A 26,416-nucleotide genomic window follows, 5' to 3' on the forward strand; every position below is an offset into this window, starting at 1 on the left:
TTATTTCCAAATGCTGATCCTTTCAAAAGGTGGCACCTCAAGTGAAGTTTATACACTGTTACTAAAGTCCAGCTTTCTTTTAAGAATAAATAATAAAAAGGCCCATGAATTTAGTATTTACTGTTTCCATTACCTGCATTCTGTGTCCACCTGAATCAGTTTTTACACTATATTTAGAAAACACTGTGAGTCAGCTAATATGCCTGGAGGGTCTTTTGCATTATTGCACATTCCTAATGCTTAATAATTAATAAACTATTAAGAAGCCACTGCTTCTTCAGGAGAACTTTTCAAAGCCATGTCAAAGCTATTTCAGGTAACATGACTAATTCCACTTATAAATGAAACTTCTCCAGAAGGCATCTCTTTATTTCCATCAGTTCACTAACTCTCTTCTGACTCTGACTGATATCATAACTGCTGGTACACAGTTAAATGCCATGTTCACATGAGACAACCTGTTCATCTGTCACAAACTCCTTCATTTGACCAGTTCTGATTTTCCAAATCACTCTGACAGGGCAACTTTGTGCAGAAAGGCTCTTCACCTGAGGGAAAATTTTTTTCTGCATCACTGTAACCTTATCCTGGATGTGGTATTATCTACCATAATTTTGTTTACCCAACAGGAAAACAGAAAGCTGATGTGAGTATGATGTTGTGTGCTTTGGGTAATTTGAAATGCACCTGTGTTCACATTTGATTTGGATCAAACTTGTACTGATCCAGCAGAGAACAGATGTAGTATTTTCCATACTGGAAACATGGTCTCAGTTCTGCCTGTTCATATTTTTCAACTGTCCTCTGATGTACAAATAGGTAAACATGTTTCTGTTTTCACAGATGGGCTCTATTTTAGCTTCTATTTCAAAAGGCAGCAATTAATGAGTTTGAGCTACAAGTCTTTCAGCTGAAAGCCAATATACCAATCCCATGACTACATCAAAAGTTCAGAATAAACTTCACTAGAAGTATTACAATGTGTCACAGGCAGGCTACATGCCAGGAGACAGGCAGATGACATCTTAATAATTGCCACAAACTAAGCTAAAGACATTAATTGAACTGCCAATGTCTAAGAATTTACAGAAAACACATGAAATCTCTTGGTAGAATGAGCAAAATATGTGATCAAATACTGAATTTAGGCAATAATCTTATCACCCATAGGGCTCAAAAGAATATTCTCACCAACCACAGGCAAACAAAAAAAATGCATTATGCTTTCAGAGTGTTTCATTTGGGATCAGTATGCAAGACAGTATTACTGATGTTTACGTTTACTTATGGTTTGTCGAAGCTCATCATTAAGAGCTCTGAATCTGTGAGAAAATCCCAGTGTCCTAATTCCAGGGTCATGTCTTCATCAGAAGTTTGACTTTCTATTTTTTGATGTGTACTGGGAGGTGGCGTTCCAGAGAGCACTGCAGAAGGGCCACCACAGACAAACTCTTTTGGTACTGATATTGAATGAACACTCTACAACTGACCTTTACTAGTAATACAGTGAGTCTTGCTCATACAAATCTCCTTCTCTTGTTGAGAAAGGTCTGAATGCACCATTTAGCACAGATGGCTCATTGATTACATGTTTTTTTCTGTGGGAGATTGTTTCACATACCTCCAATCTTGGCATTAAAGGCGATTCCTACTGTGCAGTGTGAGTTGTTTGCCGTGGCTGCCACTTCTCCAGCACAACGGGTTCCATGCCTGCAGTCAGACAAACATTTTTCCAAGTAAGTACAAACCATTGGCATTGAAGGCTTTGATTTTGCTTATCCTCAGGTGCTAAATGAACAAACTATCCACCACGTCTTGTGCTATTTAACTCCTCACAGTAATTTACACCCATGTTACCCATATTCCTCTGAACATGTTTGAACATTACCACAATCACTTTAAACTCTTTGTGCCTACTGGAAACACTCACAGTTTGTAATAAACATATACAGCAATGATACATAACCCACAGCAACAGAAAGTCTTAGATATTGGTTCTTAATTTTGAACAAAATCCTACATTTAAACAAAACGTTCTCTCAGAATTCTCTAACAACCACTCCTATTGCTAGCATACGTATGTCCATCCAACCAACCTCCAGCATGCACAGTATGCCATGAGGAAGATGAGGCTGCACCAATGCCCATGCTGTTTAGAGGTGAGGCTAAAACAGTATGCCAGGTGTGCTCAAAGCTTAGGCACATCTTGGTCCTACCTTGGCCCAAGACTGCAAGCCCGCTTGCCTTTCTGGGAGCAATACAAATGTCAGAAGCACCCTTCACATCAGAGGTATGCTCTGCCTGGAAGCAGAGCTGACATATTCAATTTCAAGAAGCTGCTGAAGGAAAACATGACATGTCCAATGGTTGCTCATCCCCCTTCCCTACAGTGCAAAGCTACAGTGGGATGCTTTGCCTAGCCCTGATCCACGCGTTCTACAAGGGGATGACGGCCATCCATACTGCCACCATGGTAGGAAAGCTGCTCCCCAGTTTTGTGAATTTTGCCTTTAACATGGGCTTCACAGGGTGTTTTCTACTAGTAAGTCATGCCCTCATCCTTGTGCTGCTAAGCATCTCCATTGCAGAAATGTGACACAAGCAAGATAGAGCAGGCAAGGAACTTTAGAGAGGTGTTATGATGGGAAGATACAGAGTTTCAGACCAGACTGCAAAAGAGATGGGGAGCTAATAAGACATAGACAGAAAGATAATATAAGGCTTGGGTAGCCAAAAAGAAAGAAGTTTAAGTTAAAAGAAGAAGTAGAAAACTACAAAACGAGCACTTCAGAGGAGGCTAGCTGAGACCAGTTCTGTACATAGATACTCTTCTCCTGGTGGTGGTTGACAGACTTGCTTGCAGACATATGTGGAGAACACAGGTGCTTTTAAATTTAAGTTCATGCTCATATTACAGTCAAGAATCACTGCTGCTTTCCCTAGGTACAGCTTGTTTTGGGTAGCTTGTTTTGGTACAGCTTGTTTTGTTCCTTGTTTCATTATTATTAGAGTAAATTTTTCTCCCTTACCCTTTTAAGACACTTGGATGGGAGAAACTAAGATTATTAGTTTAGAATGGATTAATGAAAAACAAGAACAACTAATAGGACTAGGAAAAAAAGAGAAGAAACAAAAAATTAAGCAATATAATGATCAATGCTAAACTGCTAAAATATAAAAAAACATAATCCAGTTTATTTGAAAAGTAAGATATACATAGCCTATGAGAAAAGTGTAATCTTTCCTCACAAAATCAAACTGACAAGTTGGAAACTGATTAATTCCAAAGCTGGCTCAAGATTTCACAATTTTATTATCTCAATTAATTTCCTATTGATCTGTCACAATTCACTATTTGGTTGCCAAACCTGGCCAGAGAATTTTTCAAGACTAAATTTGAAGTTTGTTTCTCATATGAAGACTAATATTAAAGCCCAATTCTTCCTCATTTGAAAAATGCCTGTTTTGATTTTAATTGGCAAATAAATGTCTTATCCATTTACAGAATTATTTTGAAAAGCCTGAAGTAAATAATTAAAAAGTCACAGATAAAAACAAGTCTTGAAAAGATTCTTCTTTATTTTCAAGTATTTTCAAATAGTCTTCTAGGTCTGTGTTTGAAGTAATGCTTTTTAAAAATGTCTTAATATTTAAATTAAAAGACCTGTCTTTAAAAGTTTTACAAGACATTATATCCAAGCATCCCTTCTTTTCATTATGATTTTGTTAGGTTTCACATGAAAGTTTTGAGGTGTTATCACTCAAACATCAAAGCACATACAACTATGCTCTAGAAATGTAGAAATACCTGCAGACATCAGCTTAGGCTATATAATTTATTAATAAATCATTACCTGCCTGGTGAAAGGCATGTGGCTAAACTGCAGCTTCCCAGATGGAGACTGCATTGCCAAGAAATCCCTCATGGGTACCAAGGTGGGAAGAAGTGATGGGAGGAAGGTCTTTCAGTAGAGAAAGTGAATGGATAGAAGCCACACCTGGAGGAGGGAGGCTGCCTGGAGAAGAATGGAACAAAAAGCTCAAATATCTCCTTGGCTCCAAATGGACTATATGGATACCTGCTACTCTGGTAGCTACATCCAACAACGCCCTGTCAAAAAGATTCAATTTCCACTGTATCATCCATCACGCTGGTTACCCCCCAGACCGAGTAATGCACGCAACATCAGTTCTGCTCTCATCTCTTGGGATGCCCTTTTTCCCAGAGGGGAAAATTTCCTATTCATAAAGACTATGAAATTAGTACTAAGTATTATTACCTATGCATTAGTACTAAGAAATAAAAATCCAACTTAGTCATAATTATAAATTAGAGCAGAAAGGCAGGGATGTAACCTGTAACATGAACTAAACTATGGCTGATGGAGATTGACAATTACAGAAATAAACAATATATATTGTTATAACAATTTTTAATCCTATGGAGAGAGAAAGAATGGAAATTTGGGTAGCTATTGGTATTTTCAGGAAAACAACTGACTTGGAATTTATTTTTTGCAATACTCTTCTTTAGTTAAACTGTCAAATGTTTTCAAAGTTGTCTCTTAAAAATCCTCAGCAGGAAGTGTGGTATCTGAAGGGTTACAATGTAATAATAGCTGGAGAAAAAACACATTTTAACAGCAATCATCAGAAACGCACTTTATTGCATGCCAGATTAATGTCTTACATAGCGCTGAAAAAATATTATTTTAGAGCTGTTCAAATATAAATGTTCTCTAATAGTCTGGAGGGTAGAAACACTTTGACACTAGGTTAGGATGCTGTTCTAGGAACATCTGAATAAGGATATAAAAAGGAACTGTCACATGTTAAAAGCAAAGACAAGCAAAATATCAATCTCTTGCCTTTAAAACCTAATCTGCTACAGCAGAAAAATGGCAATAATAAAGCTACATCCCAAAGGAGAGATATTCAAATATTACCAGTGGAGAAAGATGACAGAGTAAATATGAAAAACAAGTTACACAAATCTTCAATGTGAGATATCAAGAAAAATGCCAAAGACCTGGGTGTCATTACAGGCAGGATACTGTTTCTCAGCATCACGGTGTTGTAATGTGGTTACAGCACAGGACTGGAAGATCTCCAGTCAATGTCCCCAGGGCTAACGACATTTTGCATGATTATGGGAAGTTTCTTTTAGAACAACTTGAAAATATTTCCTTTATTTCTCAAAAAATCAAAGATGACAGCATTAAAACAAGCACATGGAACACTTCACAAGTCAGACATGCAAAGTTTAAACTTAACAGCATGGGTAACAGCAATGCTGACTTGCCACTGGCTTAGCATTTGTTAGCTATTAGCAGTTGATTTGTCACAAGTGTGAAGTTCTGACACAAGCCTAGGAAAGGAGTATGTCTCTACAATTTAATTAGCATTTTACAGTTTTGGTTTTTTTTGAGTGAGCAAATTAACAGAACATATAAAACAAATATGCTTTTTTGTTATTTTCAAAACAAACAATGACTAGATGGTCTGATGAAGCCAATGAAATAAGATGTAGAATTAAAAATATTTTTAAAAATCAGCAAATAATATATGTAGCCAAGTATATAATTAAATGCTTTGGTGTTTTTTTTTTACTGATGTCTTAATATGCTTTAATACAAGGGAAAAAATTATTCAGCCACTTTTTTGGAAGGAAAAAAACATTGCTGAGAAGAAACAAAACAGTTAAATCACCAGGAAACAGCAAAACTTTCAGCTGAGCATTTTTTCTCATACTGCCTTTCATACTAAATGTACACTAACCTTCTTAAGGACAATCCAATTCTTGCTCTTAAGTCACTAAAGCAAACCACAAGAAAAACCTGTACAGATTAGTTCCTGTGCTCTGGAGTTAAACCTTTTCAACAGTAACATCAAGGCTAGTTATTACCTTGGAAGAGTATATGACTACCTAGACATATTTAATGAAAAGCACTACTTTGTCTACTTTTGAAATGAAGCATATGAGGCTGCTTAGACTTCAAGACTTCTCTGCCACATAAGCAAAAAGTTATTTTTACAACCAAATGCAGGTTGGTTGAGAGGCTGTAGAAAGGGTAGAAAATCCTAGAAACAAGGCAGTTACAAGAAATTCTGGCAGACTCTTCTTGTACAGCCTAAAGAATAAAGGAGAAAAGGAGGCTCAGGGGAGCCCTTGTCACTCTCTACAACTCCCTGCAAGGAGGGTGCAGCCAGGGGGGTTCAGTTTCTTCCTCCAGGCAACAGCAACAGAACAAGATAGTCTTAAGATGCACTAGGGGGTGGGGTTTAGGCTGGACATTAGGAAAAATTTCTTCACAAAAGGAGCGGTGGGGCATTGGAACAGTCTGCATAGGGAGGTGGTGGAGCCACTATCCCTGGAGGTGTTTAAAAAGACTGCATATGGCACTCAGTGTCATGGTCTAATGACAGGTGGTGATAGATCGTAAGTGAGACTCATCTCAATGGTCTTCTCCAAACTAGTTAATCGTGTGATACTGTAGTGCAAACACTTTGGAAGAACCAAATACCTGTCTACATTTTTCTCATTCTTAATCTCTAAGATTAGATGGCTTTATCACTTTGCTCATGACATGCATTAAAAAAGGACAAACAAAAGCCGAATTTTAAATCTTGGCCAGCAAAATGGTAAGGGGAACAACTGCATTATAAATCTTAATGAGGGAAAAAGGACAAAATCAGGAATGTGTTTTTATGCAAGAAATAAAAGGGAAGTACTTTTAAACAATAGTTAATGTAGCTATTCTTAACACTTAGGATTACTGATTCAACACAAAAATTAAATTCTCTGTTCCAGTCTGCAACAGTCTCAGTGACTAGAACATAATTCTAGAACTGAAGATTTCACAGGAACCTAATAACATTACTTGCTTAGCTTTGAATAAGAGCAAGGTAACACTCTACTCTTGCCCAATAAAGGTATCCCTGAAACTTCCCAAGGCAACTGCTAAAAATAACAAACAGAATAAACCACTTTCCTAGCACACCTCTCCTCTTTGTTTGGGATACTGGCCTTCTCCCACATATTAATATTGCCAGAAGATGACAGCAGGAAAGTAACCTACATTAGGTCATTCAGGACTTAGGTATCTCTGGCTGAAATCCACAGTATTTCCACAAAATATAAATACTTACATCTTTGGGGAGAAGAAGGAATAAAGGTGGGTATATGGGTGCCCCTCTATTTTTAGAAAACCCCTACAAGTCTTCTTGTAAGGCTTGACACAAAATCTCATTTAAGTGGAAAGTTATATATGTATGTGTACTTAAATGAGCAAAAACTTTGCAGACAGCTTCTTATACTATTTTAACAGTCTTTTACTTCACTTCAATTGGCCCTTGCTCACCTCAAAAATGAAATATTTCTGCCTGACATAAGTATACTCAGGATGACATTTGGAAAATGATGCCTCACAGTAATTCTTTGCATAAAAAATAGGGATGTTGAGCATAGCTTAAGGTTTTGTTAATGTCTTGAGTAAAATTAATCCTAATTTGGGAACAAGGCCTCAGATTGCAAACCAAGTTAGTGTCACTCCCAATGTCACTTTACACAAATTAGAAACTCTGAGTATACTTTATGAGTAGTTCTTAATAATTTAATCTTCTGGTTTATTTCTTCTTTCGCTACTGAACTCTAACCAATGTTTCTGAATATACGGCTATCCAAAGTCAATGATTTCTCACAATTTTCAATAGGCTATGAAAGCTTAAGAATACAAACTGGGACATGACACAATTATTATTTTGGCTATGCCACGCATTTGCTATTCCAAGGAAAGTCCACCCATATTTACCCAAGGTATCCTCAGAAAACAGAGTCTTGGATGCAATGAATAAAGCTTGTTAGAAAGTTGCTGCTGAAAATTCCAAATGTACCACCTACAGAGAACACTCTTGCTGGGAAAGGTTAATGTACTGGCTGCACTATGTTATCTGCACAGTAAGAAGAGCTTTGCTTGAGATGGATACAGGTGAAGCAGTTTGTCATCTTGTTTTTTGAAAAAGTGATTAACTAAACAAGTCAAATTTGATTTTGCACTTGCATGCATTTCATCACTTTTATTATAACATCGAAAGTTCTTAAAAAAGTAATACTTTTTGGATGTAAGAAGACACTTCTATTCTCATTCTACTGAAGATGTACCGAGAGCTTGAACTGCAAATCTGAGATTAAAAGAAACAACTCTAGTAGAATAGCCACATCTTAAAAATAACTTTCAGAACAAATATTTAATTTCTACACACTTTTCTTTGTTCTGTAAGCAAATCACCATACAGCATCTGTAAACAAAGCCAGGAATAAAACTTTGGACTGCAGTTTCTTAGCAACCTTGCAAAAGCCAGCTAACTACATTTAAGCTGTAAGAGGCAGGAATATTTTGATGAGAAGAAAGAATGTTTTCTTTTTTCTTCCCCACTACTGCTTGACTATGGTAGAGGTTTGCCTTGTGAAATAGAAGAATTGATACCGCAAACTAATTGAGCATGAAGAAATCAAGTGATGCAATTTATTTGGTTTAAGATTTCCACCTATTTGTTCTTAGAGCTTCCAGATTGATTTCTAAGGTTTTCAGGGATCCTTGACCTGCTTTGGAGATAGACAGTTTCCTATGTATTTGAACAGTCCTATATATCTGTAGATCCCACAAATTCCTCTAACAAATGTATATGCTGTTGTTATATGCAATATCTGAAATTATATGAATTAAAGAAACCAAAGGAGTAAAGTTGGTTTTCTACTTCTCTTTATTTTTTTTTCCACCTCCATTGTCCTGCCAGTTATGTGATGATTTACAAAGACAAATGGACCAGCATAGTAACTGTGGGACCAGCAACTCTGCAACAGCTCCATGTTTGAATACTTATCTGGACCATAGGACCTTTACATCAGAATGTGTCTACTACATATGCAAAATGTAGCTTATACCACCATAGCTCCCATGTTCAACTTCACAGTGAAACCGAGCTTGCAGGAATAATGCTTCAGGTGTCTGTTGTCATAAAGAAGTCCTCCAAAGCTATTAGTTACTAAACTCCTGATAACTAGTACATTTTTAAAAGGCTGTAATATTGACCTTGGCAGATAGCTAACTCCCACCCAGTCACTTGCTCCCTCCTTCCCATTGGAATTGGTGGGATAATTGAAAGAGCAAATGAGAGAAAAGCCTGACATTTGAAATAAAAATAGTTCAATAAATAAAGAAAAAAAAAGAAAAAAAAAAAACACCAAAAAATAAACCACACAATCAAGGGAGCTACAGGCAATTACTCAGCATGAGCCACAAGCAGATTTAATGCCCAGCCACTCTCCAATTAACACTTACTTTGGCAATTACTTCCCCCAGCTTTAATATGGAGCACATGGTTATGTGTCATGGGTTATCTCTGATCAGCTGAAATTTGTTGTCCCAGCTGTGTCATTTTGGAGGCTCTTGCCCCTGACCAGCCTTCTTGAATGACAGATCTGTGTGAGAAACTGAGGCCTTGGTGCCGTGTAAGCATAGCTCAGCAGTATCAAAAATATGCATTATCAACACTGTTTGGGTCACTAATATAAAACATAGAACCATGACTTAAACTAATAGCTATGTTATTTTTCAGAATCACAGAACCATTAAAGTTGGAAAAGACTTTCAGGACAAGTGAGGTCAACCTTTGACCACCATGTAAACTAGATCACAAGCATTAAGTGCCATGTCCAGGTGTTTCTTGAATGCCTCTGGGGAAAGTGACTCCATCACTCCACTAGGCAGCCTGTTTAACAACGTCAAATGTTTAACAGTGTTAACAATGTTTAACAATTCCAAGGTTTAACAACCCTTTGAGTGAAGAAATTATTTCTGATGTCCACCCTGAACCTCACCTGGTGCAGTTTGGGGCTATGTCCTCTCATCCTGCTGCTGGTTGTCTCAGAGAAGAAACCTTACTATGACCTCCTTACAGGCAATAGTAGAGAGCAATAAGGTCTTCCCTGAGCCTCCTTTTCTCCAGGCTAAATATCCCCAGCCTCAGCAGCTCCTCACAGGACTTACACTATAGACGTTTCACCAGCTCCGTTGCCCTTTTCTGGACATGTTCCAGCACCTCAGTGTCTTCCTTGAAGTGAGGGGCCCAGACTGGAAATAGAACTCCCGATGCAGCCTCACCAGGGCCAAGTACAGGGAGACAGTCACTTTCCTCGTCCTGCTGGCCACGATTCTTGACACAGGCCAGGATGCCATTGGCCTTCTTGACCACCTGGCCACACTGATGGCTCATGTTTAGCTGGCTGTCAACCAGCAGCCCCAGATCCTTTTCCCTGGGTCACTTTCCAGCCACTCTGTCCCCAGCCTGTAGTGGTGCCTGGGGGTGTTTTGACCAAAGTGAAGGCACTTGGCACTTGGCCTGGGTGAACCTCACAGTTGGCCTTAGATTATAAATCCAACTTGTCCAGATCACTTTGCAGATCCTGCCTGCCCTTCAGCAGATCAACATGCATCTGACCTGGCAATGTCCAAAAATTTGCCAACTTTACACTCAATTACCTCACCCAAATAATCAATAAAGACATTAAGCAGGACTGGGCTTAACACTGAGCCTTGGGAACACCAGTAGTGACTGGATGCCAACTGGATGGAGCATCATTCACCACCACATTCTGGACTCGGACATCCAGTCAGGTTTTCAACCCAGGGAAGAGTGCACCTGTCCAAGTGCGAGCTGTCAGCTTTACAGGAGAATGGCATAGGAGACAGTATTAATGGCTTTGTTGCAGTCCAGACAGACAGCATCCACAGCCTTTCCATCATCCATTAGGCACGTCAGTTAAGTCATATAAGGAGATTAAGTTGGTCAAGCAGGACTCACCTTTCCTAAACCCTTGCTGCCTAGGCCTGATTCCTTTGTTGTCCTGCATGTGCCATGTGATCACACTCAAGATGATCTGTTTTTAACTGTGTTGGGCACCCAGGTCGGGCTGAAAGGTCTGTAGTTCTGGGAACTTCCTTACAGCCCTTCTTAGGGATGGGTGTCACAGTGGCCAACTTCCATTCATCTGTGATCTCCCTGGTTGGCCAGGACTGACGACCAATAATGGAGAACAGCTCAGCAAGCTCTTTCGACAGCTCCTGCAGTACATTTGGATGAATTCCACTCTGTCCCATAGACTTGTGAGTTTCCTAGTGGCACAGCCAGTCACTCACTACTTTGCTCCAGATTGTAGTGGGTCTACTTTGCTTTTTGTCCCTGTCCACCAGTTTAAGGGGTTGGTTGTCTTTACTGTTAAAGAGTGAGGCAAAGAAGGCATTAAGTATCTCAGCCTTCTCCTCATCATTGGTGATATTCCCTGCCAGGACCAACAAAGAATGGTGATTTTCTTTGGCCTTCCTTCTGTTCTTAATGTATTTATAAAAACATTTTCTATTGTCTTTTACAGCAGTAGCCAGATTGAGCTGTAGTTAAGATTTCACCTTTCTAATTTTCCTTCTACATGACCTAACATCACTGTATTCTTCCCGAGTTGTCTGCTCCTACTTCCAAGGGCTATAAAGTCTCTTTTTTTATCTGAGCTCCTGCAAAAGGTCCCTGCTACACCAGGCTAATTTTCTTCCCCGACAGCCCTGTTTGTTTTGGCAAACAGGGAAGGTCTGCTCCTCTGTCTTTAAGATTTCCATCTTAAACACTGACCAGCTTTCCTGGATCCCTTTATTATTAAGAACCGATCACCTTAAATTCATGGCCATGAGTTGTTCCTGTTACAGACACATTCTTGAATTAGGTATCTTTCAGTTTGTATTTCTGTTTCATAAGATTTGTATGATAGTAAATTATCAGTCACTGATAATTTCATATTTTGATTCATGTTTTTCATCCACACTGATACCAATCTCTATCATCTGAAGATATCTCAGGGGATTGAGCAACCTCCTTTTACTAAAAATCTCCACACTGCTGTGTAATGAAAGCCCCAGTAAAACAGAAAACAAAAATTTCTCAAAAACATTTTGCATCAGTTCTACTGAAATCACACCTAAGCAGAAATGAAACATAGCTTGCAAAAACAAGAATGTGAATCTGGAGTTTCATGCTTAGATCTCCTTGGCAGAAAAAGAAGACCTGGAAGTCTCTGGAGATACCAAGAACAGTTCAGGAGAACCCTCTTAGGGAACATTTTCTTTGATGCAAGGAAGATACTGACAGATGCAAGGATCCAAAAGTCACAACACAAAAGTGAGGAGCAATACAGTGATATGCACAGGTCATGGATAGATCTTCATCTAGCCTGTGTGCTCCACTTTTCATAGTGGATGACTGCTGTGACATTTTAAAGAAATTAAAACTATGTAACTGTGGATCTCCACCATATTCCAGCTCAGAGACAAACTTCCTACCCATCTTGAATTCTGAGTGCAATTTCAACTGCAGTGTGCAAGATATGCACTGTGCTTAATTCCAAATTTCATTTGATGCTGTTCTGCATTCAACACAGCTTTTATTTCTCCTCAAAGACACATTTCAAAGACGAATGAGGAAATTGTTAAAATTAGTTCAAGTCCTATTTTCATCTGTGTTAATAATTGCTTTTAATGAAACTTATGATTCAGCAGGAGCAAAGTTTCCTTTTACTTGGAAAAAGGGTTTCAGCATAAGAAATCTAATTCCCACACACTCACTTCAGTGCAGAAAAGTTAGTAGCTGTTCATCTCATGTTCATGGAGTCTTACAAAGAGAAGTGCAGGGACATAAGTTTGGGCTAAAAGGAGAAATAAAACATATTTTCTCACTACGCTGTCTTTGCTACTCCTTATCAAACTTAGCCAAGAGCCTCACAATCACACATTTTGGCTAAGTAAAAAAAGTCATAGTCTCCTTCCCAGTTTTCTAACACCAGAGATTTGATGATTGCTTTGAGTCTAAAGCACTGTAAGTAATTTTTGAACAAGGTTAAACATATACTTCCTGGTCAGAGCAACCTACATCTGTGATATCCATGCCTTTACTTCTACATCTGAATTTCTCTATCTTGATTATTTTTATTCAGGAAAAGTAAAAAAATTAATTTGTCTTCAAGACAGAAATCTGACTTTGATAAAGTGCCTAAGGTAATAATTTGACTGTATCTTTAAGAAAAATTACAGAATCGCAGAAATGTAAATGAAGGCTATAAAAATACACCTACCAACAGCAATAGCCTTATAAATGCAAAGACTTTAATTAAAACATAAAATCTGAAGATTTCTTATAAATACTCCCTAGTAATGCCATTAAGACATTAGCTTCTATCATAACTTTGCAAAGTTCAACCATTAATAGTATAATATTTATAAAATGCTTCAATTTAAAAGCTTTTGACACTGGATTCACAATTGCTTTATCAAACCTGTAATTAGAGGTCTGCCTTGATGCCACAAACATCAGAAAGGTAATCAATGCTCTACTTGTGCTGGCTGAAAAGTCTAAATGAATCACATTTTGTACTACCTTTGACTGTGCTGACTAACTCTGAAATCATCTGGCAAACTCAGTTACCACATATGTAAATGGATCCATTTTTTAACTTTCTCCTAATACCTATAATGCCTGAAAACAGAAAGCACAGAAAAAATGTATTTGTGCTCTCAAATTGTATTCAGCTGTACATGTATACGTGCATGTAACTTGAAACTAGTTTACCATTTTACCACATCAAAACTAGCCTACTATAGCTGTAAATTCTCCCCTGCTAAGTTCAAAACCTCAAAATACAGACACATACTTAGAAAAAATACCTACTCTGGGAAAAAGAACATCTGAAAAAAACTTTCACATTTAAATCTCGATAGAAAAGAATTCAGGAAAGTTTGTATCCCTTCTACTGTTGACTTTGGATTGTAAGGGAATATCTGAGTCATTGTGATCAATTATTTACATAAAAGCACTAGAAGCAGTTGCATAATGCTTCAAAACTTAATTTTATTTGTGAGCTCATTGTCTGGTACTTCAGTAATTAGGAACAGAGAGAAGGCTTTCCTTAAGTGTTGCAGCTTTGAGACCATGAGAGTCTTATACTTCATAAACGGGAGGAGCACTGGTCCTCAAACACCAGTTAAGCAGTAAACAATACCACCCAGTGACTGATACCAGGGTAGAGAAAAAAGACTATTTTTACATCTTTCAGCTGGAATTCTAGCTGACTTTGTGGTTTATTTATTCCTCTGTTTCACTTTTCCCACTTCAATGACAACTCATAAAATTGTCTTTCCTATGGCTCTCAAAAATTATAAATTATACCACTTATGGTTGTCAGACAGGACTATGTAACACAGTGTGATAACATAATGAGCAGATTAGAAGAGTTTAACAAAAAGACAACTTTTGGCAATCTGACAAAGCTTTCATGATGAGGTTTTCCACTATTGAAGCTGGAATCTGGACCAAAAGGCTACCTAATCAAGGCTTGTAGCCCAATGAATTTTTTAATACCATAATTTCAGCACTGTCAATATGAAATGCTGATCAAGGACTGATCATAAACATCAGTGATGAGGGATACCTGTCATGGGTAGGTGAATTGACTTAACAGAGACAGGCTGTCCTCTAGCCTGGCTAATTATCCTCAGCTTCCAGCAATTCTAAGTTCCCTCTTACTTTCAGAAAACTTCAAATGAACAGAAATTTTATTCTGAAACAGCAAAGCATGAGAACTTCAAAACATCAACTGTTAGTTTGTTGTCTGTTCTCTTTTAATGCACACCTCATCTTTTCCCATAGTTAAACAAACACCTGTTTTGCATTAAAAGAAAAACATTATGAAAGGCAGTATATAGTGAAGATTTGTGCTCCATGTTTTTACAACAATTTCCTTTCAGGAAAAGAAAGTTCTGCACTAAAAGATTCTATGCACATGTTTTCAGTTCTACCCTGAGAGAGAAGAAATGAAGCATGTATGATGAATGCCGCTAAGGTATGATGATCTGAAGGATAAGCATGTTGTATAACAACACCCAAAGACTCTAAGTAATAGTTAAATAGGAAGTGAAGAAAAAAATTGCTTCAAATGAACCTGTAAAATTATTATACTTCATCCCAGTACAATTCTGCAAGCTGCAAAATGTATCTTCCTTATTTTTACAATTTTACATCGGAACCTTTAACTACTGGCAAGCAACAACTACTGGCAAGATCTAGTATGTCATGTAGTAAGATACTCTCCACACTCCACGGCACTTGGTTGGGTCATGAGTTAGTTCTGGCCAGGAGAGGGTTAACTTTTGCAGCAGCCGGGAGGGGTGAGGCCATGGGTTATTTGATGCCACCTGGAGTCATGAAGGGGAGAGGAGTGCTGTTCAGGGGGGTGCTGTTTGTGGGGCTGCTGGTTTGTAGACTGTGAGGTCAGGTGCTGGGTTCTGCAGTGAGCAATCACATGTGTTCACCTATCTAACACATTCTGTTATTACTGCTGGTCTTCTTATTTCATTGCTCTTCCCAGTAAACTGCTCTTATCTCAGCCAACGATCTTCATCTTCTGTGTCTCCAATTCTCCTCTCCAGTCCTGCTGTAAAGGAGCGGGAAGAAGTGAAAGGAACGACACAAGGGTCATTAGTATTTAGTGGGAACAGTAAACTCGGGAATACCATTTCTAAACTATGACAGGTCACCAGACTGTAATTTGGAGATTAGCTGAGGAATCACTAACAATGCTCCTCATAATAAATGGCATCTCAGTCAGTAAGCTGAAACAGACTGAACTTACTGTACTACTAACATCTGCTAAAATTGCAGCACACTAGGAAGTAGCCATAACAGCAATGAGTTTAGAATCAGAATACAACTATAAAATGCAATAAATTAGGACTGCAGTCACTGACTGCAGCTTCTACACCAATGACCTCTGACTGCTTGGTTCAGATCCTGGTTTTCACAAACGAACATGTCAACAGTTAGAGAAAATAATCCACTATCTGCAGTTTCCTAAGAATCCTAACCAAAGTCCATGAAATTTGCAGAGACATTGAGGTACACTAGACACCTGACACCATCACTGGCACCTGGAATCAACAATACCACACTCAGTGTAAGCATTTAATGCTATTGACCTGAAACATATATATATATATATTAAGTGAATTCTCTAGCCTAAATTTCCTTCCTCTTAAGGAGTATTTCTGTGCTATCAGAGATGTTTTTCTGGCATCAAACAGACCACGCTCTGCCAGTTGGCAACATCACTTCATGCTTTGGTTTTTAAGCCTCCAGAGGTTGGAGAATGTCTCAGGGTATTGAAGAACAGCAAATACAAATGAGACTGCCTCTGAAAATAAAAGCCTTTACCTCAGAGCTGGTACCTTACTCCAACTAAAAAGATGGTGCAGCAATGCTTCTCTGTACAGTTTATCTTCCATTCTGTTCTGTCTCCAGCATGCAACAGAGCAAATATAAAATCAATAGCAACAGGTGCATACTAGTGCTCAAACTGCATAGAAAGACACTCCCAGTTGTCAGTATTTCTTCTGTCATGCTACTGCTGTGGGAACCTTTTGAGATGATCTTTGAAGCCACCAATGAGAGACTTCAGGCTCTCTGTGTATGCTGTGATCGGTTCTTCAGGTATCTACACTGACTAGAGTCATAGCAGGCAACAAAAGCTTTTCAATTTTCTTCTATGGACTACCCAGGAGGAAACAGAAGCTGATCTGCCTGTCATGTGTCTTGTATACAATATGATTATGCCTTCACCATAAGCAGAGAGTATAAACTAGCAGTTTGTCACTCTGTGAAGAAAATTAAGACTTTGTTTTTTTTTTTAATTTAGCATCTACATTAATGTGACTAGCAAATGAAAGTAATAATGAATCATAATGGATGCCATGTCAAAACAATGCCAATGTGTTGGATCAAACAGGACTGAAACTCACCAACTCTCTAATTTTTTGTTTGTGAGAAATGGTGTAAAGTTCTCCCCATATTACAAAGTTTAGACAAAAGAGTCTCTGTTTCTAATAACTTTTGAATGACAAGAATTGTTGTCTCTCAAAAATCTTACACTCATTAAAAAGCAATTTAGGAGGTTATTGAAATGAATTATTCATGTAGTGGGATGCATCATTGAAAAATGTTGACAAGGCATCCAAAAAGTGACTCAGTATCTCCAAAACAGAAGTAACAGCTCACTTTTACTTTTCTTATGTAAGTTTAATAAGAACTTCATTTAAGTCAACTGGTATTATTTAATGGAGCTTTTAAAGAAGTCCATCTGTTTTATAAAAGTACCCATCACCATAGCAAAAGCTAAGCTTTGAAATCTCATCCCTAAGAAATTTCTTATGAAACAGAAGAAGTAATTTTTGTTTGGTCAAAATCAAAAAATACTATGAATATTTCTGTTTTATTCCTGAGGCTATACAATAAGCACAGTATCATTTCAGTGATCCCATTTGCATTTTGTTATGGACCTGTGACTGATAATGCCTAGTTTTATAAACATACATGTTAACAAACAGCAGTGGAAAAACAGAAAAAGAATAAAGCAGTAAACCAAAACAAGATGCCTTGCATAGCAGAAATTACTTCATCCACAGCTGACTGCCTCTGAGCAAAAGGAAACTCTAGTATAAGTCTGTACCATTTAGAAGCTTCATGATTTGCTGCCAATTTGTAGAAACCAAAGTAAACTTTTGGCAGTACGCCTACATACCATAGTAGTTAAAGAAACTATCATCCCACCCATTTTGACTATAAGCCTTGAAAGATTCATCTAATGTTTCTTCCTTCACTCCTGTTCTCCTTAGCTAATAGAAGATTTAACGTAAAATTTCCAAAATATAATTTTGGAAAGTGTCACTCTGGTGCTCACACTAAAGTAATCTGCAGTTAATTTTTTCTTGCTCAGTTCTGTTCACCAATAAGCCTCTGCAACAGAAAGTCTTCACTCTAATTAAAAGTGAAAAGCTAGCACACAGATCCAATACTCTGATGTTTCACAGCTGCATGCAGAGCTGCCCAGACACCTGTTTATTTTTATAGCAATTCCTTTTGCTCTTTATCATTCCATCCCTTATGGCTGGATTATAAAATGAGGCAGAATAAACTAGATCATCTTGAAAATGACAGCATATTTGTATATCCCACCTCCCCTGAATAACACAAATCGCTATTACACAATTTTGTCCGTCCAGCTGCTACCGCGGGAAGCAGGAATCAACCAAACTGATCTACTTATTATGAAGTCTTTGCAATGCATGGCTTTCAGAATGTTCCCTGCCTGTGTTTAGCTCAACTTCCTGACACAGCTTGAGTATCTAGTGCCAGATGGCCATGTATGCTGGACAATCTGAATTCCTGCCCCAGTTTCTGAAGGTATTTTAGATACAAAAAATATGGACATGCTATTAGTAGTGCTTTTCAGTACCCGTGTAGTGGTTTGATTTTAATTTAGTCTAGGGTCAACTATAAGAAAAGGGCAAAAGCTGAAAAAACTGAAGGTGGTTAGCTGCTGATTATAGTGCTTTGTGTATCTGCCAATTGGAAACACTGAGCCTCTAAGTTAGACTGCCAAGTAATCATATACTGAAAACATGCTTCATGTATCCTTGGTGTCCAAAAGCTGACTCTATACTGACACTGTACCTCCTGATAACACTGACAAAGCTCAGCACAGCTTCTGCCCTCCTATCACCACATTTCACTGCAGAATCTTGGAGGCTGGGCAGTGAAAATACTTAAGGGGGAGGCAGGGTATGAAAACTAAAATCCCTTAGGCTATAGGAGATAAAAGAAGCAGTCCAAACTTATATCCTGTATAAAACTTTAACTACTAATAAAACAGAAAGTTGACTCCCTTTTCTGGACACACTTTGCAAGAAAGTGACTTCAGTTCTCAGCCAAAGAAAAAAATTCAACTTCACAGGTGAAGGTACGTGGCTTCTTGCTGCACCCAGAAGTCCTTGAAAGTGCACTGAAATTTGAAAGTCTCCCAACTGTACCCTTGTTATGCCCCAAGTCCAAGAAGAGGAAGATCAAACAGATGAGCCAGGATGTGCATGTAGGGATAGGTGTGTAGTGAACAGCAGAAGAGAGGGATGTGCTGTGATGCAAACCTGCAGTTCAGCTGAAGAGTATTTGCAGTTGGCAAGTAATGAGGCCCTGTCCTTCCACCTGTCCTGTTATGATGTAGCACCCTTCCCTGACTTTATGAAGAAAGTTTTGACCAGGAGAGTATGCTCCCATCAAAGCATCATCCAAGGTTGCTCCAACTTGTTTCTGCAGTTAAATCAATGTTAAGTTTTGCAGCTGACTCCCAGCTTTCACCTGCTGCATTCTTCTGGACAAAATTTGTTTGTAAGAATGAAACAACACAAGCTCCAAAGCATTTTAGCTGTGTAGAACAAGGTTTCAACCTTTGCAGTTTCTTTTCTGTGGGTAGAGAGTATTAAATGCTTTTCACAATTAATAACAAAGCAAAACAAAACAACCCGAAACAAAACAAAAAACAAACCAAAAAAACACCCAAACCTCAAGAAAACAAAATGCACAGTAAACATATTGACAAGTAGGATTCCCCTGCCTTCAAATGATGCAATTCCACAGAAAGATGCTCCTTTCTGCCAAGTACCTAGCTAAGAAAATGTTACCAACAAATAACTGCCCTCAAATATCCACTGAGCAGAAAGGTGGCCCACTTCATGAGGTGAGGTGGCCTCTCTGACTTTCCCCAAGCCTTAACCAGAGCATATCCAAAGAACAGAATTGGTATAAAAAATATCAGAAGGCAGAACTCTAAAGGGCAAATATGAAACTAATTGAGATACCTCCAACTAGTCATGTGACACAGATGTAACCTGCCAGAATTCCCATTTCTGTATTCTATCAAACTCCAAATGAAAAATCTCCATCACTTTAAAAATATTGCTAGATGGGTAAAGGAAGCAACAACCTTCATGAACCTGCCTACTTCATTAAAAAAAAATTTCTATAAAGTTGCAACACATAACCCCCTAATAATTCAATGAAATTATATTTAAGAAAATCAAGTAAACCCATATATTCTGTCTCTCAAAAGAATTGAAAATGGTTCATTTCACATGCCCAGAACTCTTAAGACTAATTTTTAGTTTTCAGATAGTTTCATATGCTTTCAAAGAGTTATATGTGTGCATGGAAACGACAAAAATATGTATTTCACAAAGATTTTAACACAGATCACTCTGTTTTATGAGGAATCAAGTTTTGTAGAGTTTCACAGACAAATTGGTACTTTCTACCTGATGGCTCAGACTGAAAATATCAAGGGTGTCATAATGCCTTACTTGTTCTCGTTGCTGGCATCATATCGAGGCATAGGGTCAAAATCATTTCCATTTACATCAAAACTGGCCTGTGAATCCTGTATCCAACAAAAGAAAGAAAACAAGTTGCTAATTAATTAGCCATTGACGCATGTGGCCTATACATTTGTTAGCAGTTTCCTACAAATGAGTAATTAGGCTAACTAATATTCCTGTGGTTTTATGGTGACTTTCTTGTAGGAAAGCATTATGTATGGGAATTATATATTTTATTTTAATTTTGGGAAACAGAGAAGGATAAAAAATGCTCTGAAAAAGTATAGGTCCAGCATTAGGGAGGAAATAGAAAATACTGTTTCACTAGAAGACTACTTCTCTTCTAAGAACCTTTCAGAAGTTAAGAGAATTAATTCTCAAAAATGGAATTTTGCTGAATGTTTTAAGATTCAAAAATTTATCTGCATGACTATTACTGAAATTTCAGCCATTGTTTCAAGAAATAAGAATAATATAATATTCCTAAGAATATTGTTATAAAATTACATCTTGGAAAGCAACACAAACTGCTTCCCCATTTTCCTTGGGAGATATCTGCCAGATATCTGTCTTTTTGTTCCATATTTATCATGGTTCTTAAAACTGAAAATAGTTCATAGACTGAACAGCTGCAGGCTTGTATGGCTCTCATTAATTGATGCAGTAGCATGTGTTGTGTTGACATGGCAAGCAGAAATATATAAACTCTTGTTTGTTCAAAAGTTACACATCCACCTCAAATATTCCTATTTGCAGCCCCATCACCTATAATCTGAGATACAGAAGGCATTTTTGATCAAACCAGCAATGTGTATTGCTTGTGAATTTGGGGAATTCCTGGTTGGTGCGAGGAAAGGGAGAGAGAAGTGGTAAGGATATAAATAGTTGCTTTAAATTCAGTGGTAGGACAGTACTGGAGTGAGGTGACATGATACAATCTGGCTCATTCACTGAGGAGGTAAAATTATATCTGTTTTATTTAATTAATTTAAGATATTAAAATGAAAGATGTGTCATGTGCTAGGGTCAAATATACACTGACAAATTGGGCAACTGTCACCCACTTGTGTTTTCACATCCTCCAAGCTGAGTTCCACACTAGTATAAGGAAGAATACATATATAAATATGGCAAATTTAAAATAAGTGGCTTTAAACTGTGGACACAACTGTAGTTTTTAATGGATCACTAAAGATATCTTTGTCACAATCTCTTAATGCTATATGAAGAAGATAAGCTTGCTGGCAAAAAGCCTGTGTTTTGGGCTCCTTAACAAGACCTACATTTGTAATGGGAATGAAGATACATGCATGCCCTGCACTGGTCATCTTAATCGATCCAGCTCAATCCGAAGATATTTGCTTATTTTATTACTCTGTGTAGAAGTACACGTTGCACATTTTATTTCAGTCAAATCGTAAGTTCCTCACAGTTACATGCCTTCAGCTAATGCCTACTTCCAAAAGACAAATCACTCCAGCAAAATGTGGTCCTGATGCTCTGAACAGCTTCAAACTCTGACACCAGCACAGGAAGCAACCCACTACAGAAGAAGATTGTCCTTATGTTATCAGCCTCCAAGACAGATTAAATCAGTCATCTAAATGTGGTGAACCACAAGCAAACAGAAACCTCCTGAGGAAATGTGAGACACAGAACATAGAAAACAATGGATGCAGTTCTCTCAGAAGTTGTGAAGGGCCTCAGTAGAGTTAAAAGAGATTTACTAGAAAGAACATTCTACAACAGAACATACACCTGTTTTTGACTGAGTGAATCATGAAAGGTCATATACTTTTCCTCTTGTATTGTTTCTAGCAGTATGATAAATAGCTTTAAAGAATAATGCATAGAAGGATTACTGTAAAGTTAATGTCTTCAAGAAAAGCTTCTGCATCACTGATTAAATGTGTTGGCCAAGTATGGCATTCAGCTGCAAATGCTAACTGAAAAGCAGTGTATTCCATTTCTAAGTTTTGAGAGTGTGAAGATATTAAATAAAAAGTTTACAGAAGAGACAAAAATATCCAGTAATTGGTTCCAGTCCTTCATAAATTCAGGACTCAGCTACAGGAGGCATCAAGATATTAAGTATGCTCAGATGAAACACAGTCTTAAACTGAAACAGTACACATTATCAAAAACTGTTTTCCTTCCCCTCACTGATGCTAATGTTTGAGGAAACACTTGTATGATTCTTCCTCCTTCTCTCTTTCTATATCTTTCTGGAAGCAGCAAATTATTTTTGAGCAATAAGAAAACAAGAAATCTAGACTCTTGTGGACACTCACATAATTCTGCATCAAGTCTGGGTGGTTTCTTTCAATGCCGTCATCCAGGATGGTGACCACAACATTCTTTCCAGTGTAACCTCTCTTCCAAGCACCTACTATATTCATATCTGATTGGCAATGGTGGGTGTTGTCACTGCAGTGCTGGGGAGAGAAGAAGAGATTAAGATGTATATCGGAGATTACTGAGCAGTGAGGGATTGAGATACTATCATACTTACATTGATATTACTATTTAAAATCGTACATGAACATAATGATTTGAATAGGAACTATACAACATCAACACCTTTGTTAGAGAGAAAACAATTAAAAGAGAAACACAATTTGTATAAAAATTGCTAATGCCACTTATTTCTCTTTCAGATAACTCTTCATGCAAAGCAATACAAAAGGGAAGCATTCAGTTGTACTGAATTTGAAGTATTTGAATTTTTTTTTCCAAAAAACCAAGCCATATGTGGATAAAAGTAGACAAATGCCTGTACTGAAATGGTCATGGAAAAAGAACCACCTTACTCTTTAGAGTTTACATGCTGTGTATAATTTCTTGACAGAATGTTTGGAAACTAATCAAGATTCGTTTCTACCTACAAAAGAAGGCTTTTGGCAGGTTTTGTGCAGTATCAGCAGGAGATGAGCTGCAGTTAAGAACCTTTAATGAAAACACCGCCCTGAAAAATTTGAATCTTAAGGGATTGGATGAATTGTAGATAGTGTTGATTGACAGCGGCCTGGGGTACAGCTTTCAGAGCAACCAAGTCCAGTATGATGGAGAAAGAAAGTTTAGTGTACATTAAAGCTGAAAGCCTCTTCCTAGACACAAATGCACACAGTTCATGTGAAGAAATCTGGCTCGCCATGGCAATGAGACATGACCCTCAGGTATTTGTAATGCCCCATTAGCCACTCTCTAATCCACATGCACAGCCCTGCCCTGTGAAATTAGTTCAATGGACCTCTCTCATCAGTACTGGTTTCCTGCAGCACTGCCAGGCTCAGACAGAGCAACAAGCAAAAAGAGAAAAAAGAGAGGGTACAGGGAAGGATAAAAGCAAAGGGTGGAATGCAAAAAGAAGAAATTTAGGAAGAAATCTGTATCACAACAGCAGCTGTAGAGCTTGCACCATCTCAGTTCCTGCCACACCACCTCATGTCCCCACTTCACTCTCATGTCTTGTCACTCTACAACTTGTAAGGAGTAAATAGATTAGGAGTGGTGCACTCCACCTTAGTCTCCTCCAGTCAGCACACTGAAGAACCATTAGCAATCCTATGTGCAAACTGATTTCTATGAAATCATAATTTTCCTCCTCCTCTTTCTCCAGTTTATCACCCAAATCAGACCATTTAAGAGTGGTCATTTGCTATTACTAGAGCAAGGTTACATTATTATACCATATATTATACAGTTATATATCATTAATATAATATAATGTAATGTAATGTAATGTAATGTAATGTAATGTAATATAATATAATGTCTCTTTCAGTGTCATTCCATTGTGCCCACAAATATCTGTCTCTCTCTGTCTATCCATCCCCACACAAAGGACTTCAGGGACCCGTTCCAAGGAATGTGTAGCTTTTGTTCTCTGTATTGCTTGGAAATGCTCATGCTGCTGGCTTTACGAAATTAATTACAGTGCAAACTTGCTGTCTGAATGTAATGGCTGCACACATGAGGATTTCTAATGTACAAAGAAGATGGTTAAATACACTTAATGTTTCCAGGTACATTTGTGTTTTTCAGTGTTACTAAATTAAATACTAGAAAATACCTGCAAAAGTTTTTAATACCATCCTCCACATCTTCTGATGTGAAGACAAAGAGACAGGAAGGTGGAATCATCAGCCTTTAGCAACAGGGTAAACCTAAGAGTGAGCTAAAACTGGCAATCAGGATGCCTGGCTCTAGCCTCCAGTCAGATTTACTGGACCATTACACTGTGTCTTTATCCCCATTTTTGAAATGACAAATGACCCTCGGCTGCTTTGCTTAATGTCTTGTCTTCTCTTCCTAGGGGATGAGCTTGTTATTTTGCTTTTATGCTAGCCAAACCACACAGGCTGAGCAAGCATATGGGTATTTTAAACCCCATTTCTTTGCAAGCTCTTTGGACCTATGCCAGAAGGTCACCAGTACTTCCCTCAACGAGTCCATTGCCCTCACTTGCCTTACTTGAATATTGCATTTGTGCTGGTGACTGGAGGGGCTTTTGCTATATGCATGGAGACAGCCATGAAAGACATCTCTTGCCTTACTGTGGGCTCTGATGATTCTCTTGAGACATGAGGTCAAACTGATTGAAGGGTAAAGCAGTCTGTGGGCAAACTTGTAAGTCTAATACACAGCATATGTTAATATATGGATACAAAACACAAAGGCAGCAAAGAAGCATCCAAATGGGAGTAGTTCAACAGCAGATGAAGGGTTCAGTTATTATCATTACAATAAAAATCAACTTCTCATGTCCTATTTAGAAGAGCATGTTTTTTTTTTCACCTCTACTCCCTACTCATTTGTCTTGTATTCAATTATTTATTTGTGCATTTTTTTAACCTCTGCACTGTTTTAATCTCTGACTATTTTTCTGTTCCAGTACTGTCTTTTACCACTGAAACCCCAGTTTTGTTTAATTCAACTTCTGATCTAAGATTCCTGTATTTTAATCACAAATTAGACTTTCCCTCATATTTGTGTCTGATTTTCTCCAGATAAATCAGAATGGACATTTTCCTCTTCATGCAGACTGATCTGTCTTTAATGAAGAACACTTAAACCTTGAAGTGCAATTACTCCTCATATCATTTACAGTATATGGTATAGATTTGCCACTCCACATACAAAAGCATCCAATATGCTAGCTACTACTTGGCCTCACTTGCTCTCTTTCCTGTCCCCCTGGACTGGTTTTGGCTGTGACAGACTTAATTCTCTTCCCAGTGGCTAGTATGGGGCTGTTTATGATTTGTGATTAACAGTTTGGATAAAACAGGGATGTTTTTGTTATTGCTTAGAAGTGCATACCAGAGCCAAAGTCTTTTCTTCTCTTCACATCAGCCCCTCAGTGTGAAGGCTGGGGTTGGACAAGAAGTTGGGAGGGGACACAGCTGGGACACAGGTGATCTCAACAGACCAGATCATAGGATGTCATGCTCAGTACTTAGAGCTGGGGAGGGGGAGAAGGAAGGGGAAAATGTTCCAAGTGATGGTATTTGTCTTCCCAAGTCATTTTTACACAATGGAGCCCTGCTTCCTGGAGATAGTCGAACACCTGGGAAATAGTGAATTAATTCCCTGTTCTGTTTTGCTTCTGTGTGCAGTTTTAGCTTTCCCTATTAAACTGTTTTTATCTCAATGCATACATTTTCTTGCTTTTACCCTTCTGCTTCTCTCCCTGATCCCACTGCTGGGGGATTGAGTAAGCAGCTATGTGATGCTTAACTGCAGGACTGGGTTAAAATTCCTCTTTCCTTCAAAATACATTTGCTGCAAGGAAATTTCCTGGGTTCCATTCTCTAATTTTTCTTTAACCACCTGCTGCTTCTCTACCACATCCAAATTACATTGTCAGGTTGTTAGCAGAGGGCTGGTTTTAATTAATTTGGAAGCACTTTTTCAATTTACAATGTTACCCAAATAAAAAACTACTAAACATCTGTCATGATAATAAAAGTTACATAATTCAGAGTGACTGAATTTTGTATCAATGTGCAAATACTGAATTTTATGGTTTATTTTCAATCTACTTTCCATGTTCTTTCTTGTAAGAAATTTTATTTTAATTAGAATTTTATTTGTTAGAATAAAAACAACTTTTGCCATGA

At 37.9% G+C, this 26,416-nt stretch overlaps 1 protein-coding gene across 2 annotated transcripts in view; it reads right to left on the reverse strand.

Annotated features, from left to right (window-relative positions):
• Nucleotides 1-26,416, reverse strand: part of PCSK5 (proprotein convertase subtilisin/kexin type 5) — a 220,905-nt gene that overhangs the window by 128,111 nt on the left and 66,378 nt on the right. For both annotated transcript variants that reach the window (XM_062512702.1, XM_062512703.1), the window contains exons 4-6: nt 22,586-22,729; nt 20,280-20,356; nt 1,622-1,710 (exon numbers count right to left, since the gene is read on the reverse strand). In XM_062512702.1, coding sequence (XP_062368686.1) covers nt 1,622-1,710; nt 20,280-20,356; nt 22,586-22,729 — 310 coding nt within the window. The remainder of the gene's footprint in view (nt 1-1,621; nt 1,711-20,279; nt 20,357-22,585; nt 22,730-26,416) is intronic.

This window comes from Cinclus cinclus, chromosome Z (assembly GCF_963662255.1).
Source record: "Cinclus cinclus chromosome Z, bCinCin1.1, whole genome shotgun sequence".
Classification (NCBI taxonomy): domain Eukaryota; kingdom Metazoa; phylum Chordata; class Aves; order Passeriformes; family Cinclidae; genus Cinclus; species Cinclus cinclus.